Source organism: Diabrotica virgifera, chromosome 2, assembly GCF_917563875.1.
Source record: "Diabrotica virgifera virgifera chromosome 2, PGI_DIABVI_V3a".
In the NCBI taxonomy this organism is placed as follows: domain Eukaryota; kingdom Metazoa; phylum Arthropoda; class Insecta; order Coleoptera; family Chrysomelidae; genus Diabrotica; species Diabrotica virgifera.
The window spans coordinates 129,991,159-130,007,401 of record NC_065444.1 but is presented as its reverse complement, the minus strand read 5'-3'; the positions used below and the strand labels follow the sequence as shown (position 1 = coordinate 130,007,401).

The following is a 16,243-nucleotide window of genomic DNA, read 5'->3' as shown; positions in this document are numbered from 1 at the left end:
TTTTATTTTTATTTTTTAATTTTAATCAACCTACTCTGGGTCCGCCACTGGTAACGTCACTTTGACGTAAATGGTGAATTTAAGCGAGGGTGAAATTCAAAAAATTGGCCACTGGATATTAAAGGGCGTAAATTATTCAATAGCCACAGCTGTACCATGTTATGGTAGGCTGCTTATTTATGTTGGGTAAAACGAAAAAAAAAAGCAATAATAATTACAGAGTGGTGTATACCTACAGAACTGACATGTGCTGACTGTCCAAAAACTTACATCGGTCAGTCTGGCAGAATCTTTAACAAACATATAGCAGAACACAAATGAGCTTTCAATAATAGAAAAACAGATTCCACGTGCGCGCTTCACCTTCTACAGTCCGTCTAATTTACTTACCGTTGCACGTCATTATTTACGTTAGAAATCTAAGTTGACATTGTTGCCCAATTACAAAAAATTCTTGAATTCATTTTAAATCAAATACGTCACACAATTTTTGCGGAAGTGGATTATACAGCAAAACAAATTAATATTCAATGTAAATAAATAAAAACTTTAGAAATATAAAACAAGAATTAAGTTATAATCTTACGTTAAAGTACATAATAAAAACAGTAAATATAATGAAACAAATACTTATAGTAAAGAATATAAACAAATATGAAGTGTCATCACCGCAACTGTCAAATAAATGTTACCAATTTATGCCAAAATATTACCTCCGTTCGATTATAGTTACAGTGTATTCCGAACAAATGTGCTTCATAAAAACGCTTTATAATCCATTTATACAAATTAGATGAAACATATTATTGTGTATTTCTTTAAGTTAACATTAATAGAAATCTTTAAATATTATTTCTACGCGTATATAATAAAATATACCTAGTGGCTGTAACGCCAGTGTACTCGGCAAAGTGATTCTAAAAAAGAACACACCTACCGCCCAAATATTTCGTGTTGGTATCATGTGACGTCTCGGGCTATGACGCGGATGACGTGCAACGGTAAGTAAATTAGATGGAGTATATATAGATCATAATCATTATTTTAAATGAACAGTTTCAATTTGTTCACATTCAAAATATAGGCCTTAAGTTATCTTTATTAGGATTTGTGGAAATTAATAAATTAAATAATAAATTAAATAATACAGACATATGTAATTCTGAATGAACAACTTTAGACAAACCACTCCCTAACCATTTAAACTTTAACGTGCAGACACGCAGCAAAATACTGTTACGATCTTACTTATTTATTTATTAACTTTATTTTAATTGAAAACACTTAATTTATTAGTCTTTATTTCTAACCTATTTACACACACTTATTATTTAATTTATTACATTTACTATTTACAACAATTTATGACACACTAAAACATATAATTTATACAGGGTGTCCCAAGACTGAAAAATACGTGTTCAATATTTTTCAAAAATCTATCGAATGATATCAAACACGTCCCCTCACGTCTCCCTGGAGGTGGGGTGGGGGTAACTTTAAAATTTTAAATAGGAACCCAAATTTTTTATTGCAGATTCGGATTGGTTATTCAGAAATAAGTAACATTTATTCGAGACACTCTTTTCGAATTGGGGATAGATGGCTCTATAATCGGAAAAAACTATTTATCCTGATACCCTACGTAAATTATAGAAACGGTATAAGATCTCGAGAAATACACTTCCAAATGAAAAACCAAAAAACACGTGTTTAATATTTTACAAAAACCTGTAACACTAAACACGACCCCCACTCCATCCCATGGAGGTAAGGTGGGACTAACTTTAAAATCTTAAATAGGAAACCCGGTTTTTTTATTGCAGATATGGAAAAATAAGGAATATTTATTCGAGACAATTTTTAGAATTGTTGATAGATGGAGCTGTAATTGGAAAAATACGATTTATTAGCGCCATCTATCAACAAATCTAAAAAAACTGTCTCGATTATGTTATTTAATTTTTTATGAGGTATTCAAATCTGCAATAAAAATGGGAGGTTCCTATTTAAAATCTTAAATTTACCCCTACCCCACCTCCATGGGATGAAGTAAGGGTTCGTGTTTAGTGTTATGCGATAGGTTTTTGAAAAATATTAAACGTGTTTTTTGGTTTTTCATTTGGAAGTGATCTTAGACCGTTTCTATAATTTACCTAGGGTATCAGGATAAATAATTGTTTCCGATTATAGCGCCATCTATCCCCAATTCGAAAAAATGTCTCGAACAATCCGAATCTGCAATAAAAAATTTAGGTTCCTATTTCTATCTATCTATAAGCGAGGTTCCTACAGCCTTTGCCGCTTCTTGCATTTCGACCGCCACCTTTTTCTGTCCATCCATTCGTCTTCTTTGATGGCTCTATCTCTCATGATGTGCCGTACATTTTCTTTTCAGGCAACTGAAGTCCTTCCCCTTCTTCTTCTTTGTTGTGGTATGTAATTTAAAGCTTTCTTTGGCCATCTATCTACATTCATTCGTTTCACGTGACCATACCACACTAGTTGTCTCGTTTCAATTCTATCTACACTGGAATATACAGTATTTGTCCTCCTTCTAATATCTTCATTCCTGATGTGATCTTTTTTTGGATATACACGGTCTCCTTAGATAATCCATTTCTACTAGATACTTCTATCCTTTTTCTATCTAATTTCGTGATCTGCCAAACTTCTGCCCCGTAAGCCATAATAAGCTATACCAAGGTACGATAGATTGTCAATTTCGCTTTTTGTCTTATATATTTAGACCATAGTAGAGAGCTTAGAATGTTTAAGTTTAAAGTTTAAGGTTCCTATTAAGATTTTAAAGTTACCCCCACCCCATCTTCAGAGTGTGGATTTGGTGTCGTTCGGTGGATTTTTGAAAAATGTTGAAAACGTATTTTTCAGTTATTTGAGCCGACGTATATTTCGCGAGATATTCGACCGTTCCGCTACTTTTGGGACACCCTATACAGGGTGAGTCATGAGGAACTGTAGATACTCCTACCTCGTATAGAGTCTCCTATGGGGAATAACAAATTACCATTGAAAAGTGTCTGATCCCATTGTTTAATAATATACAGGGCGAATTTCGCATTTTGACAGAAATTTGTATTCGTCATAATTTTTGAACGGTCAGATCGATGTGTCTCTTATTTTGGTCAATCGTTACACTATTACCACCTAATCAACTGATTTATTCAAACTAGAAAAAAATCAGGTCCGGCTTTAAAAAATTAGTTCGTTTGGGTCTTAGAAAAAATTTCACCCTGTATACGCTTTTTGAAAACTCTAATATGAATTTTACAAATTAGACAAATAGGCAATTAAAATGGCATATTTATTTATTTCCATTTATATTTTAATGGCATATTTATTTATTTTTTTATATTTACGATTACTTAATTTTTTATAAAAAAATCAAATTTGACTATGAATTAAAAGTTTGGTAAAGTAAACCATAGATTTAAAAAAATTAACTTTTATTACCAAAATTAATTTTTTTTAACAAATATTTAATTTATGTTACCACCCAATCAACTGATTTATTCAAACTAGAAAAAAATCAGGCCCTGATTTAAAAAATTAGTTCGTTTTGGTCTTAGAAAAAATTTCATCTTGTATACGCTTTTTGAAAACTCTCAATATGAATTTTACAAATTAGACAAATAGGCAATTAAAATGGCATATTTATTTTTTCCCACACGATTACATAATTTTTTTATTAAAAAATCAAATTTGTCAAAATCCGAATTTTAACCTAAAAATGAAAAAAAAATGAAATCACGGTTTAACTCGTTACAACTCTGTTCCATTTTAATATTTTTTTCTCTGAAATTTTTACAGCACATATCTCTTACCATTGTGAAGACTATGAAAATTGTTGTAGACTTTCAGTCTTCTTCTCGTAAAAGTTATGAATTTTTAAAAATAAAAGGTGCAGATTCGTGAATTACAAAAATTAAGTGAAAACATTTAAAATTTATCTATTTGATCACGTGTATGTTAAACTATAGAGTCCAAAGAGAAGTGTTATGGGGAGTTTTAGATCTAGACGTGTTATAAAAAAATGGTGAAACTTTTAATTTTAAGAAAAACATTGTTTTTGTAAATTAATTTTTGTAAAAAAAGTTAATGTTTTTAAATCTATGCAAAAACTTTACCAAACTTTTTATGCATAGTCAAATTTAATTTTTTAATAAAAAATAAATATGCCATTTTAATTGCCTATGTGTCTAATTTGTAACATTCATATTAAAGTTTTCAAAAAGCGTATATACAATGCATTTTTTCTAAGACAAAAACGAACTTATTTTTTAAATCCGGGCCTGATTTTTTCTAGTTTAAATAAATTAGTTGATTGGGTGGTAACACAAATTAAATACTTGTTAAAAAAATAAATTTTTGTAATAAAAGTTAATTTTTTTAAATCTATGGTTCACTTGACCAAACTTTTAGTTTATAGTCAAATTTGATTTTTTTTTATAAAAAATTAAATAAACGTGTGCGGAAAAAAATAAATATGCCATTTTAATTGCCTATTTGTCTAATTTATAAAATTCATATTAGAGTTTTCAAAAAGCGTATATAGGTGAAATTTTTTTTAATACCCAAACGAACTAATTTTTTAAAGCCGGACTTGATTTTTTTCTGGTTTGAATAAATCAGTTGATTAGGTGGTAATAGTGTAACGATTGACCAAAATAAGAGACACATCGATCTGACCGTTCAAAAATTATGAAGAATACAAATTTCTGTCAAAATGCGAAACTCGCCCTGTATATTATTAAACAATGGGAGCAGACACTTTTTAATGGTCATTTGTTATTCCCCATAGGGGCCTCTATACGCTCTGAGCTTCGCTGGTGGCGCTCCTAGCGGATTACTAATTCAACTTTCACCGGTTATTTTTAAATTTATTATTTAATTGTTATCGCTTAATATTTACAACGCAAAAAAGTAATTAAATTCTAATCGATTTTTTTAAGATTTTGCTAATCATTTTGACATTCTATTGATAAAATATGAATTTCTTACTTCGGATACTTTCACAATTATGGTGTAGATGGCGCTAAGTTTATTAGAATAATTTATAATTACATATTACGGAACAGTAAAAAAACTTAATTTCAGTATTTAAAACGTAAGTATATTTAAGGTAAAAATATATACCACAGCTTTGACCAACTAATATTTTTTATAATTAATGTTTTTAATTTTAAATTAATCACTTTGACATTTATGTCAAATTTCCAGTAAAGGTTTACAGACTTGTCACTACTGGCGCTCGCGAATTTGTAAATATCCCCTCTACGTACGAGCTCACAGCGTATACGAGGTAGGAGTATGTACAGTTCCTCATGACTCACCCTGCATACACAATTTTACAACTTATGTTTGACATTTATAATACGAGACATTCAGATAACAACAAAGTCCAGTTCATAAAAGTTCTCTTATTTATATTAGTCCAGTTCTATTCTGGAATTTTTGTTTGGAGGCGACGATCTGTCTGGTAAGGTTTCCAGTGTTTTCGATCCTATTCGACGCAAACACCGAATAGTACGGAATCAGTAGCTACCTGAAAAACAGGTACGGTCGACCGTTGTTTGACTCACGTAACAATACAGTCCCTGCTCAATTTATTAGACTCACCCTAGAAATACATATCAGTTTTTTTTTTAATTTTAAGCACCTTAAGAGTACATATCGCACCCTCAGTAATATATAGGCACACTTCAAAAAAGTAGATTTTTGGGTAATCGCGTTTAAAGATTCTGATTTCCAACATTGTAGCTATTTTTTCAAATAACATGCTTATTTTTTAAGTTATAAATGTGAAATTTGGCAGATTTGTTATTTGATAATTGCACTATAAATAGCAATGAGAAAAAATATTAATATAAATAAATTCCACTAATTACATGTAATTGAAAAAAATCCTTTCAAGTTAGTCCCATATAGTACAAAAAAACATAACAGAAAAAAGGAACTGTTTAAGTTTGATCCCTTATATTATTAATGCGCTGTCACTGTTTATGCAAAATAGCAATCTATTATGAATTAGACCCATTTATTTATTATATTTTGCATAATATAACGGCTCAACTAAAAACTGTTCTATATAATATAAAATGTTAAAACGCAAACTCATCAGGATTTTCGTCATAGAAAGACATGTTACTGATTGCTCCGTTGTAGCAGTAAAAACCAGAGGTGGCCAGGAGATTGGGAGAGAGGCACAAATATATAATAATAATAATAATAATAATAATAATGTGACAATGCACTTTTTGAGCACTCTGAGAAGGCGTTCTACCGAAAACTCAACTCCACCGTAGAAAGTGTCGAAAAGTCTTATCCAAGCCAAGAAGAGATTCATGAGTTTTGGGGAAATCAACTTTCCACACCAGCTGCTCTTAACAACAATGCTGGCTGGATAGAAGATACGACGCACAACTGTCACCACTACGTCACAGCTAACTATGAACCATTCACTACTGAAGAGGTCTCAAATATCATCAAAGAGCTTCATAACTGGAAATCTCCTGGACCAGACGGAGTTCAGAACTTCTGGCTTAAGAAGTTTTGGAGCATTCATGAGTGCTTATCAACATTAATTAATCATGCTATTTCTAACCCGCAGGAAATACCATCATTTCTAACTCAGGGAACCACTTATTTAATACCGAAGGATCAAAATAACACCCAAGATCCAGCCAAGTACCGCCCAATTACTTGTCTTCCAACTTTGTATAAATTGGTCACATCCTGTATAACCCGTCGTATCTACCAACACTGTGCTTTAAACAATATCATAGAGCCTCAACAGAAAGGATGCGCTAAGGGTTCTATGGGTTGTAAAGAACAACTTATCATCGACTCAGTCATTTCTAACCAGGCATTCACCAAAAAAAGGAACCTCTTTACTGCCTTTATTGACTACAAAAAGGCATTTGATTCAGTGCCGCATGAATGGCTTATAGATATATTAAGAATATACAAAGTCGATGATAACATAGTGACTTTTTTAAGGCATATAATGACAAGTTGGAAGACTAAAATTCACCTCCAAATACCTGGTGAAAACAATATCGAAACGGAAAATCTCGCAATCAACCGGGGCCTGTTTCAAGGAGACTCGCTGAGTCCATTGTGGTTCTGTTTGGCTATGAACCCTCTATCACAGCTATTAAACTCCACTGACTCAGGTTTTAGCATTAAAAACAACAATACTGTAGTAGCGAAGCTTAATCATCTGTTGTATATGGATGATTTGAAATTAATGGCATCTACTCGAGACAATCTGGAACAGATGCTAAAAACAGTAGAAACATTCTCTAATGATATTAATATGCAGTTCGGCTAAGACAAGTGCCGTGTTTTGAATATAGTCAGAGGAAAGGTACAGCCCGGTGGATTCGATATGCAAAATGGTCAGAACATCGATGCCATGGGGGAAAACGATATATATAAATATCTTGGAGTAAAGCAGGCGCGGAAAATTGACCATAAGCAAATGAAAACTGAAATAACTACTGAGTTTATACGAAGGATAAAACAGCTGCTTCGTTCACAGCTTAACAGTAAAAATTTGTTTAAGGCACTAAACACCTACGCTTGTTCCGCACTTAGCTATTCATTTGGTATTGTTAAGTGGACAAGAAAAGATATAGAAAATCTTCAGCGATAAGTACGAACACATCTCACAAAGGCACAAAAACACCATCCTAAAAGTGCAGTAGAAAGAACGACATTACCACGGAATCTAGGAGGAAGAGGACTTATGGATATAGGTGAGCAATTAGATAAACAAATTGCTAATTTAAGAACTTATTTTCAGATGCAAGCTGAGACATAGACTCTACATCGAGCTATTTGCGCAGTAGATGACACAACACCGATCAAACTGAGGGAACCAGAAATGCGCATAAACCACCTTACTAAGGACGAAAAACTGCGCACCTGGATGGGCAAACCTCTGCACGGGCGACATCCCAACGAGGTCAGCCAAGACTATGTCGACAATACAGCGTCGAACTATTGGTTGACATCGGGAAAGATGTTCTCTGAAACGGAGGGTTCATTACTGGCCATTCAGGATCAGGTTATACCAACCAGAAATTACCTGAAATATATCATCAAAGACCCTCAGGTTCAAAACGACAGATGCCGATATGGATGTCAAGCCCAAGAAACCATCCAACATCTTACAGGGGGCTGCCAGGCATTTGCTGCAACTGAATACAAGGAACGACATGACGCAGTGGGAAAAATCCTTCATCAAGAGATAGCTATCAAGCTGGGACTTCTCCAAACGGACCATCTCCCGTATTATCAATACGTCCCTGAGAGTATGCTTGAGGATGGCAACTACAAGCTATACTGGGACCGCACTGTGCTCACAGACCAAACAGTGGCACATAATAGACCAGATCTCGTACTAGTTAATAAATTAACAAGACAGACAACACTAATTGATGTGGCGATACCTAACAACAATAATCTACGTAGTAAATTTACTGAAAAGATCGCCAAGTACAGAGATCTGGAAATTCAAATACGAAGGCAATGGAGAATGCAAAGTACCCAGACGATACCGATTATTATGTCTACTACTGGAGTCATTCCGAAGACCCTCCTCGAAAGCATAAAAAAGCTGGGTCTAAATGAACACCTTTATAAGACCATGCAGAAAGCTGTACTACTTGCGACGGCCAGATCCGTACGAAAATTTCTGGGAGAAACTCCAGCATACCAAGTCACCTAGGGCTCGAAAACACGGAAAGAGTCCCACCAGAGCTCAATCCTTTTGATACCGTAGGTATCTGGGATGAGTCAATTTTCCCCTTAGAGGGAGTGTGAGCCGTATGGCTAAATCTGGATAATAATAATAAACCGACCTTTATTTCCAAAAAAATAATAAGTATAACAAACTGTACATTCTCTAAAGTAGAGGGCGAAGTTTATTTTGCTGTTTTCTAAGACACAGCAAAAATATTCTTCCACTTAACCCCAATATTTACCGAACCATTCATGTTCTTTTTTCTCCCTCTGTCAATGCTAACCGGTAGAGAATTTAATTTTGTGCTAATCACAGTTAACACAAATTTTGAGTTGAGCCCTTATATTACTGAGGGTGCCATATGTTCAAAGTCATACAGAACTGCTGAATGGGTTAAATAACAATTACTTAATAATCGTGCTACATAATTAAGTTAAAAATTGTGAAACTTTTGATTGAATTGTGAAAAATTGACAGATGGCAATAGAATGGGGTAAAAGTGTGCAATTTTTTCACTCTAACTTTAGATTTACTTTAGACTCTACTTTTTTCAACTTTAGTTGTTTAGTTAACTTAGTGATTGGTGATCAATTTTTTGTAAAATTTGCAGTGGTGAGTATTAATATTGCTCTATTTTAATGTTAGATTTTAATTTGTTTAATTTATTTTAAAATATAGAAATATGTTAATTTCTAAAAGATGAATATCTTCAACTGAAATTTTTTCATATGGGTGATTGTAAAGATTTTTCTTTTGAGCAAATCTCTTCTGTCACTTCTCTATTAGAAAATATCTCATATTGTCAAAGAGAAATAGCAAAAAAATGTGATGGATCTTACTCGTCAGTTCAAAGGTTGGGTCAAAAACCTGAAGAAAAACAACCTGTTACATCAATTTGAAATGGTCGATATGCCAGAAAGATTTCAGTCACCTCCAGAGGGCAATGAATTTTAAAAAATTCAGTTGTAAAATACAGAAGAGTCATCCATAGCGATATAAGGAATAAATTGGAAGAAGCTGAGTGTTCACTATCGGAGTCCACTGTACGCCGAAATTGGTACAGTATCGGATTAAAATGGCATAGGCCAGTTAAGGAACCAAAACCATCATAACAGATGTTCAAGAAACGCTTAGTTTCGGCCATAGTTTGCATAAAAATTATATGACTAGAGAGTTTTTATGCAAATTGGCAAAACTAAGCGTTTTTTGAGCATTTATGGTGATAGTCGACTGATTAGTTGGTTCCTTAACTGGCCTCTGATGTTTAAATCCCATACTGTACAGATTTCGGTGTACAGTGGACTCCGATACTGAACACTCAGCTTCCAATGTATTCCTTATATCGCTATGGGTAACTCTTCAGTATTTTACAACTGAATTCTGTAAAATTCGTTGCCCTCTGGAGGTGACTGAAATCTTTCTGCCATACCAACCCATCCAAATCGATGTAACACGATGTTTCTCTTTAGGTTTTTGACTCAACCTTCTAACCGATGATTAAGATACACCACATTTTTTGCTATTTCTCTTTGACAACATGTGATATTGCCTAATAGAGCAGTTAGAGAAGAGATTTGCTCAACAGAAAAATCTTTACAATCACCCATATGAAACAATTTCAATCGAAGATATTCATCTTTTAGAAATTAACATATTTCTATTAATATCTTAAAATAAATTAAACAAATTAAAAACTAACATTAAAATAGAGCAATATTAACACTCACCACTGCAAATTTTTGGAAAATTTATCACCAATCACTAATTTAGCTAAAATACTAAAGTTGAAAAAAGTCGAGTCATTGCACACTTTTGTCCCATTCTATTTCCATCTGTCAATTTTTCACAATTCAATCAAAAGTTTTACTATTTTTAACTTATTATGTAGCAATATTATTAAGTAATTGTTATTTAACCCATTCACCAGTTCTGTATGACTTTAAACATACTTTTAAGGTGTTTCAAATTAAAAAAAACTGATATTTCTGGGGTGAGTCCAATAAATGGAGCAGGAACTGTATATCACTTGAGAAAAGCCCTCTGCCGAAACAGCTGTAGTGACATTAACTTATAATAAATTTTGTGGAAGTATTGAAAAGTTTTTAAGTGTTTTATTGTTAGATAAAATGAATTTTTATCAAATATCGGTCGAACCCATCACTTATTCTAGAAACCATTGAGATAATTTCGCACGGTTAAAGTAGTTCTTAGTTCTCAAAGATACAAAATATAATAAATATGTGAAATTTTTTTTATTCGAAAAAAGTAAAATAATGTTTATTTGGACGAGGTACGTACCCATGGGACTTGGCATAAATCCTGTAATATTTCCAAAGTTATATTGACTTCCATTTAATTCTAACATTTTACTTTCGTCCCTATTTTGTTGAGAAAATTCTGCTCCATAATTATTCATATCCAAACTAATATTCACTGAAAAGTTGATACTTTTTTAGGATAGTTTTATAAGAATATATACATTTGATGGCGATATTATATAATTCAAAAAAGAAAATATTATCTCCATTGCAGAATTATCATTTAAAATTTAAGGAGCTAATGATTGAACAACATATTTCGAAGCAAATATTTAGGATGCACGAAAAACGCAGAAAAACAGATGGACTTAAAATCTATATCAGGAGCTGAGTGTGGTCCGTTGGCGTTGGACTAAGCATTTCAATTTTCAATCAAACTAGTGAAACCCATACCAGAGTCGTAAGATATTGTCGCGCGTTGATGAGCATGATCGGTCGTTGTAGCTCATTTTGTGAGTTCTAATCTAAACTTCTTCTTTAGGTAACATGTCCGTATTCAAACGTTCACCACCATCATATTTACAATTTCCTGAGCCTTTTCCTATTAGTCTAGGCGCCAAATAGAGGTCACCGTGTCCTTTTCAATTCTGATGGACAACCTCAACGGTTTCTTATGGATTTTTGGCTGCTAATTACGAATTTCGAGGGTGGATTTCGATCCGAGTGGTCAAAAAATTGTTATAAACAATTTAATTGTTTATAAATTGTTTATAAGTCTCTGGCTCATAAATTAAAAGAGATAAAAATATTTCAAATATTTGTTCCTTAATAAAAAACGAAGAAATAAACGTTTACTAAACTTAAATCCAACAATTAGAACTCAAGATATTGTAAAATTAGCGCACAATGCAAATTGCAAATGGAAAAAGACGTATTTTTCGAAGCTTTATCGATCGTAACTAGGCTTCTACGCATGCAAATGAGCCTTAGAAGGTCTCATTTGCTTATCAACTTAATTCATAGGCTTCCAAGCAAAGTTTGTTAAATGATTTTATTTTCATTTGTTTTAAAGTTATACTTGTTTGAAATTATAAAAATGTACTTACATTAATTTGTTTATAAGGGTTTCAAGCAAATATGAGCTATACCCTATTCCACGAACATACGCCTGTTTTGGATTATTTCGACAACGAATATTTTACTGTGCAAAATAAAAAGAACGAAAATAAATTGCAAATTACATTGTTGTTTATTGGTATAATTATTAGCGCCATTTACTTTCGTACTTCTTTGTTGCACAGTAAAATATTCGTTGTCGAAGTAATCCAAAACAGGCGTATGTTCGTGGAATGGCCCATATAAACATTTATACTTTAATTAACAATAATGATAGAAAAACTCAAAAGGAACAATTTGAGCTTATGAAAATGTTTGTAAGTTTATTTTTGACTAAGATATCGATATTTTAATGGCGCACTATGAGGCGCAAGATCGGCTCACCGCGTAAAGGTTCAGGCGCTAACTTCTCGATGCAAATTATAATTTCTACGTATATATATATATATATATATATATATATATATATATATATATATATATATATATATATACGATATCTTCATTTTTCATTTTTAAAGATCCTATTAAAATCTTATCATAATTCTTATAATTAAATCATCATATTGTACCTCGTATCACCTTTCATTCTATTTACTTTCTCTTCTATTGTTTGTACTAAATGAGAAAAAAAAATTAAAATCAATATTTCAGAAATATAACTAAAAAGTAAGTTGAAATTATTTATTAATACTATTTTTACAAACATTTTCTTTCATGCATCTGCATCGAGATATGCAGAGGATCTCAGCTTTTTTACATCTGCGTAGCAGTTTTTGTGCTTACTGCACATTAGAGCAATTTTTATAGTTCCATGGTGGTACTAGTAACTCTGTTCTTGTAGGCAGTAAAACTAAAAATGTTTGGGGCTTCAGAGTCTAATTATCTATATGATATCCATATAAAGTGGATCTAGTTCTTTTGCAGCATCATCAAGGCACGTCAATTGTGTGTATGCCGCCACATCACATTGTGAGTCAAATGCTCGTTTTATATGCAATGATAATGCTGCAAAAGAACAGGATCCATTTTTATATGGATATCATATATTAGCTCATTTGAATGCGTAGAAGCCGAGCTACTATCGATAAATACTTACTTGACTGTGAGCCGATCTTGCGCTTCATAGCGCGCCATTAAAATATCGATATCTTAGTCAAAAATAAACTTAGGAACATTTTGATAAGCTCAAATTGTTCCTTTTGAGTTTTTATATCATTATTGTTAATTAAAGTATAAATGTTTATAGTTCATATTTGCTTGAAACTCTTATAAACAAATTAATATACATTTTTTTAAGAGAATTATAACTTCAAACGGGTATAACTGTAAACCAAATGAAGTTAAAGTAATTTAACAAACTTTATTTGGAACCTATTAATTAAGCTTTAAATGAGATCTTCTAAGACTCATTCGCATGTGTAGAAGCCGAGTTATGATCGATAAAGCTTCGAAAAATACTTATTTTGCAATTTGCATTGTGCACTAATTTTACAATATCTTGAGTTCTAATTGTTGGATTTAAGTTTAGTGAACGTTTTTTTCTGAGTTTTTTATTAAGGAACAAATTTTATTTGAAATATTTTTTTATCTCTTTTAGTTTATGAGCCAGAGCCTTATAAACAATTTATAAACAATGAAATTTTTTATAACAATTTTTTGACCACTCGGATCGAAATCCACCCTCGAAATTCGTAATCAGCAACCAAAAATCCATAAGAAACCTTTGAGTTTGTCCATCAGAATTGAAGAGGACACGGTAACCCCTCTGGCGCCTGCACTATATCGGCTGCTGCGCGAATTAATTCTTCTACTGTGAAACCACACCATTGTCTAATATTACGCAATTATGAAAGTTTCTTTCGACCAATCTATATCTTTCCCTCGTATATTCTGTATATTCCCATATTCTGTGTGTTATATTGTTTTTCTCTTTTTCATGATGTTTATGAGCAGACATTCTGAATTTATCATTTTAAGAACATATTCACTGGAAGTGTGCGACACCCACGATATTTTTAGGATCTCTCGATAGAACCACAATTCGAATGCTTATAATTTGTTAAGCACCAGTTTCACTGTCAAAGTGACACAAATCGAATAAGTCAGATTATAGTTGACCAGCACGATTACTCGAATAATAGTTTATACAATCATTATCTCTACTCATGTTGAATGTTTTTCTAAGAATGACATTAAAAGGGTACCCCGTCAAAATAGCCCCGTCAAAAAAGCTCCGACAAAATAGCCCCGACATAATATTCCGCACACAAAATAGCTCCGACAAAATAGTCTGCAGACAAAATAGCGGAATAATAGCCCGCCGACAAAATAGCCCCAACAAAATAGCCCCGACAAAATAGCCCCAAAAAAAAGCTCCCTTCAGAATTCATCATGAAATAATTCCTTAAAAATACATTTTTTCGGAAATGGTAATTATCCTCTATTCAGATGTTTATCTTAACCACATTAAATAAAAATGGTCTTTTCAGAGAACTCGAGTCCTCTCTTCCCTGCCTCTTGGAAGTTTGAACATTTAAGTTAAGCGAAAATCAATGTTTATTTATGATATAAACATTTGTTTCTGTTTTCGGGCAACAGTAAATGCATTTTAAATGAAATAAATTAAATAATTCTTCCTTTTTGTCAAATAATTCAAATTAAAAAAAGTTTTTGGACACCTTGTATAAATAATTATGTAATTGTTTATAAGAGGCTGTTTTAGCCGGGGCTGTTTTAGCCGGGGCTATTTTAGCCGGGGCTGTTTTGACCGGGGCTATTTTGTGTGCGATCTATTTTGTCGGGGCTATTTTGTTTGCGGGCTATTTTGTCGAGGCTATTTTGTGTTCGGGCTATTTTGACGGGGCTTTTTTGACGGGGCTTTTTTGACGGGGCTGTTTTGACGGGTCACGCATGAAAAGTAGTAGAAGTACAGAAATAGTCAAGTGTGAGTTTAAATTTTCTACTAAATTAATATAACTACGTTGAACAATTGTATCGCCGTCTCACTCTGTCAATTATAAATATGTAACTGCGTATGTCTTGGATAAAGTTTTTGCTTTATAGACAACACTTAATAATCTATCTCTCTCGTTTGTTATTTATAGAAAAAGGCAGCAAATCCAAAATATGTGCTTGATATGATCGTTCATGGGTATTCTTTCATTTTTCCGACTGTACATACTCGTAGTATCTGATCATAGAGATTTTGGTACCAAGTGGTAAATCGTAACTTCTGAAAAGAAACTTCATCATTATCAACGCTGATCTCGCTTTTCCTATGCGTTGTTTTATTTCACAAGAGTGGACCCATTACCCATTAGATGTTTATGCTGGTACCAAAGTATGTGTACATGTCCACCCTGTCAATTGCTTGATGGTTAACCAAAATCCGTGTATTTAATATTTCGCGCTTACTGACTGCCATGTACATAGGTACTTTGTTTTTTCGTATTGAGAACAAGTCCATGTTCTCTTCTTATATGCGTGAAAGAAACCATCTAGGCTATCTGCAAAAACTACTGCGTCGTTGGCACATCTAATGTTGTTTAGACGCACTCCGTTGGCTAATACGCCTTCCTGTAGTGCTCCCAGCGCTTGGTCGAAGATATGTTCAGAGTATATATTAAATAATACTGGGACAGAATGCATCCCTGTCTCACTCCTCTATTTATAGAGACTGCCACTGTCAATTGGTCGTCCACTTAATGTTGGTAGTTGATTATATATGATTCTCAAGTCTGGAAGTCTGTATCATCTAATCCAGCTTCTTTCAAGATGGTTATGACCTTATCATGTTTTACTCTATCAAATGCCTTTTTTAGTCGATAAAACAAATATATACGTCACAGCTTACATCCCTGCACCTCTTCATAAGCACTTGGACAGCGAATAGAGCCAAGGGCTAAGGGTCATGTTTGAGACCCATTTAATCCATGCCTTCGAATGTTTGAGACCCATTTGTTCGTACCAGTGCAGTGATTACGTTTCATCCGTTCCCCTCAGTCCAATATCGTTCTTTTGGCTGTGCTTCTTGCTATATCAACATTTTCGTTACCTTCAATACCAGTATGTCCTGTCCATTGTCCATGCACACAGA

General features: G+C 33.0%; 1 protein-coding gene across 8 annotated transcripts in view; it reads right to left on the bottom strand.

Annotated features, from left to right (window-relative positions):
- LOC114335660 (probable cyclin-dependent serine/threonine-protein kinase DDB_G0292550) overlaps positions 1 to 16,243 on the bottom strand; it is a 172,722-nt gene that overhangs the window by 11,645 nt on the left and 144,834 nt on the right. For all 8 annotated transcript variants that reach the window (XM_050643975.1, XM_050643974.1, XM_050643979.1 and 5 more), the window contains one exon: positions 11,069 to 11,203. In XM_050643975.1, the coding sequence (XP_050499932.1) occupies positions 11,069 to 11,203 (135 nt within the window). The remainder of the gene's footprint in view (positions 1 to 11,068; positions 11,204 to 16,243) is intronic.